General features: G+C 46.0%; 1 protein-coding gene; it reads right to left on the bottom strand.

Annotated features, from left to right (window-relative positions):
• Positions 1–387: 387 nt before the first annotated feature.
• Positions 388–879, bottom strand: RCC_11536 (uncharacterized protein; the record flags this gene model as incomplete). XM_023776757.1 has 2 exons in its annotated part: positions 388–636; positions 772–879. The coding sequence occupies 2 exons, from the start codon at positions 877–879 to the stop codon at positions 388–390; spliced, it is 357 nt and encodes a 118-aa protein (XP_023632525.1).
• Positions 880–1,195: the final 316 nt, after the last annotated feature.

Raw genomic sequence — 1,195 nt, 5'->3', positions numbered from 1 at the left:
GAAGGAAGACTAAGAAACTAGATTAAGTTAAGGTCGGGCTATTTTTAATTAACGAACTACGAGGAGTAGTTAACTACCGCCTTAAACTACCGCCTAATATAAAGATCCACCCGACGTTTTATATCTTATTATTAGAACCCGTAGACGCCGGTACTCTATACTAAACTACATTCCATTTCCAGCTAGAAGAACAAGACACCTAGGAAGTCGAGAAGATCCTATAATAATAGGGTTAGGAATATTTAGTCAAATAGAAAGGGTTCGACGATTTAGAAAATACCTGGCATTATAAGAAGGACCTTAAGAGCTGCCGCTAGCTTCTTAAACAGTTCTATTAGATAAGCTAGAAACCTCCTAGAAAGGATCCGAGGCGCCTCCGATAACCGCCTAATCCTTAGGAGTTAACTTAAGGACATCGGAGAAGATAAAAGGATTATCCGAGACTTCTATACCCGACTCGATCTCGGAAGACAGAAAATGAGCCTCTACGGCCTTAGCCTCCTCTAGCTTATCTAACTCCTCTACGACGGCGTCGTCGGTACGACGCTCTACGAGTCGTAGTTGTTTCCGAAGGCGCACCTTACGCATCTTCAACTTTATTTCCTCCTCCTCGATACGCTCGACATCGACGCGGAGCTAGTCGCGTACATCGCGCAGTTTTTCCTATTTAGGACGCGACACTTTAACGTCGCAATCTTTACAACCCTTCCGAATACACTCGGAACACTTCCTAGACCTAGGACTAACGATGCACTTTTTCTTTAGACCTACGGACGGCCGCTTAGCCTTGCGACAGTTTAAATAGGGCGCTATTTCGAATCTAGAAGCTTCGGTTTCTTCGGCGAGACGAGTCCGACGTTTATAGGAGGAAGAGGACATGTTTACGAATTCGCGAAAGGAAGGTTATTATAGTTAAGTAAGCTCCGGGACGGAGCTAGACTAGAAGGGGGATAGTATTACGGAATAGTCCCGCGGGGACTTCCTGTAGCGATAATCCCGTATAGGAAAGACCGCTAGAGATAAGAGAGATAGGGAAGACCGTAGGACTAATAATCCTATATAGGCGCGCGAGATTAGRAYAGAGCGGGCAGGATAGGATCGCTAAGAGTGCGACTAGGTTAGGTAACTAGGGCGCTAAGCCGAGCGCTCCCTCCTCGACCGCTTAGACTAATTAGACGCCCCACCTAAGCGCTTA

The sequence above is a fragment of the Ramularia collo-cygni genome (assembly GCF_900074925.1).
Source record: "Ramularia collo-cygni strain URUG2 genome assembly, contig: RCC_scaffold43, whole genome shotgun sequence".
Classification (NCBI taxonomy): domain Eukaryota; kingdom Fungi; phylum Ascomycota; class Dothideomycetes; order Mycosphaerellales; family Mycosphaerellaceae; genus Ramularia; species Ramularia collo-cygni.
This window is presented reverse-complemented; position numbering and strand designations above follow the sequence as displayed.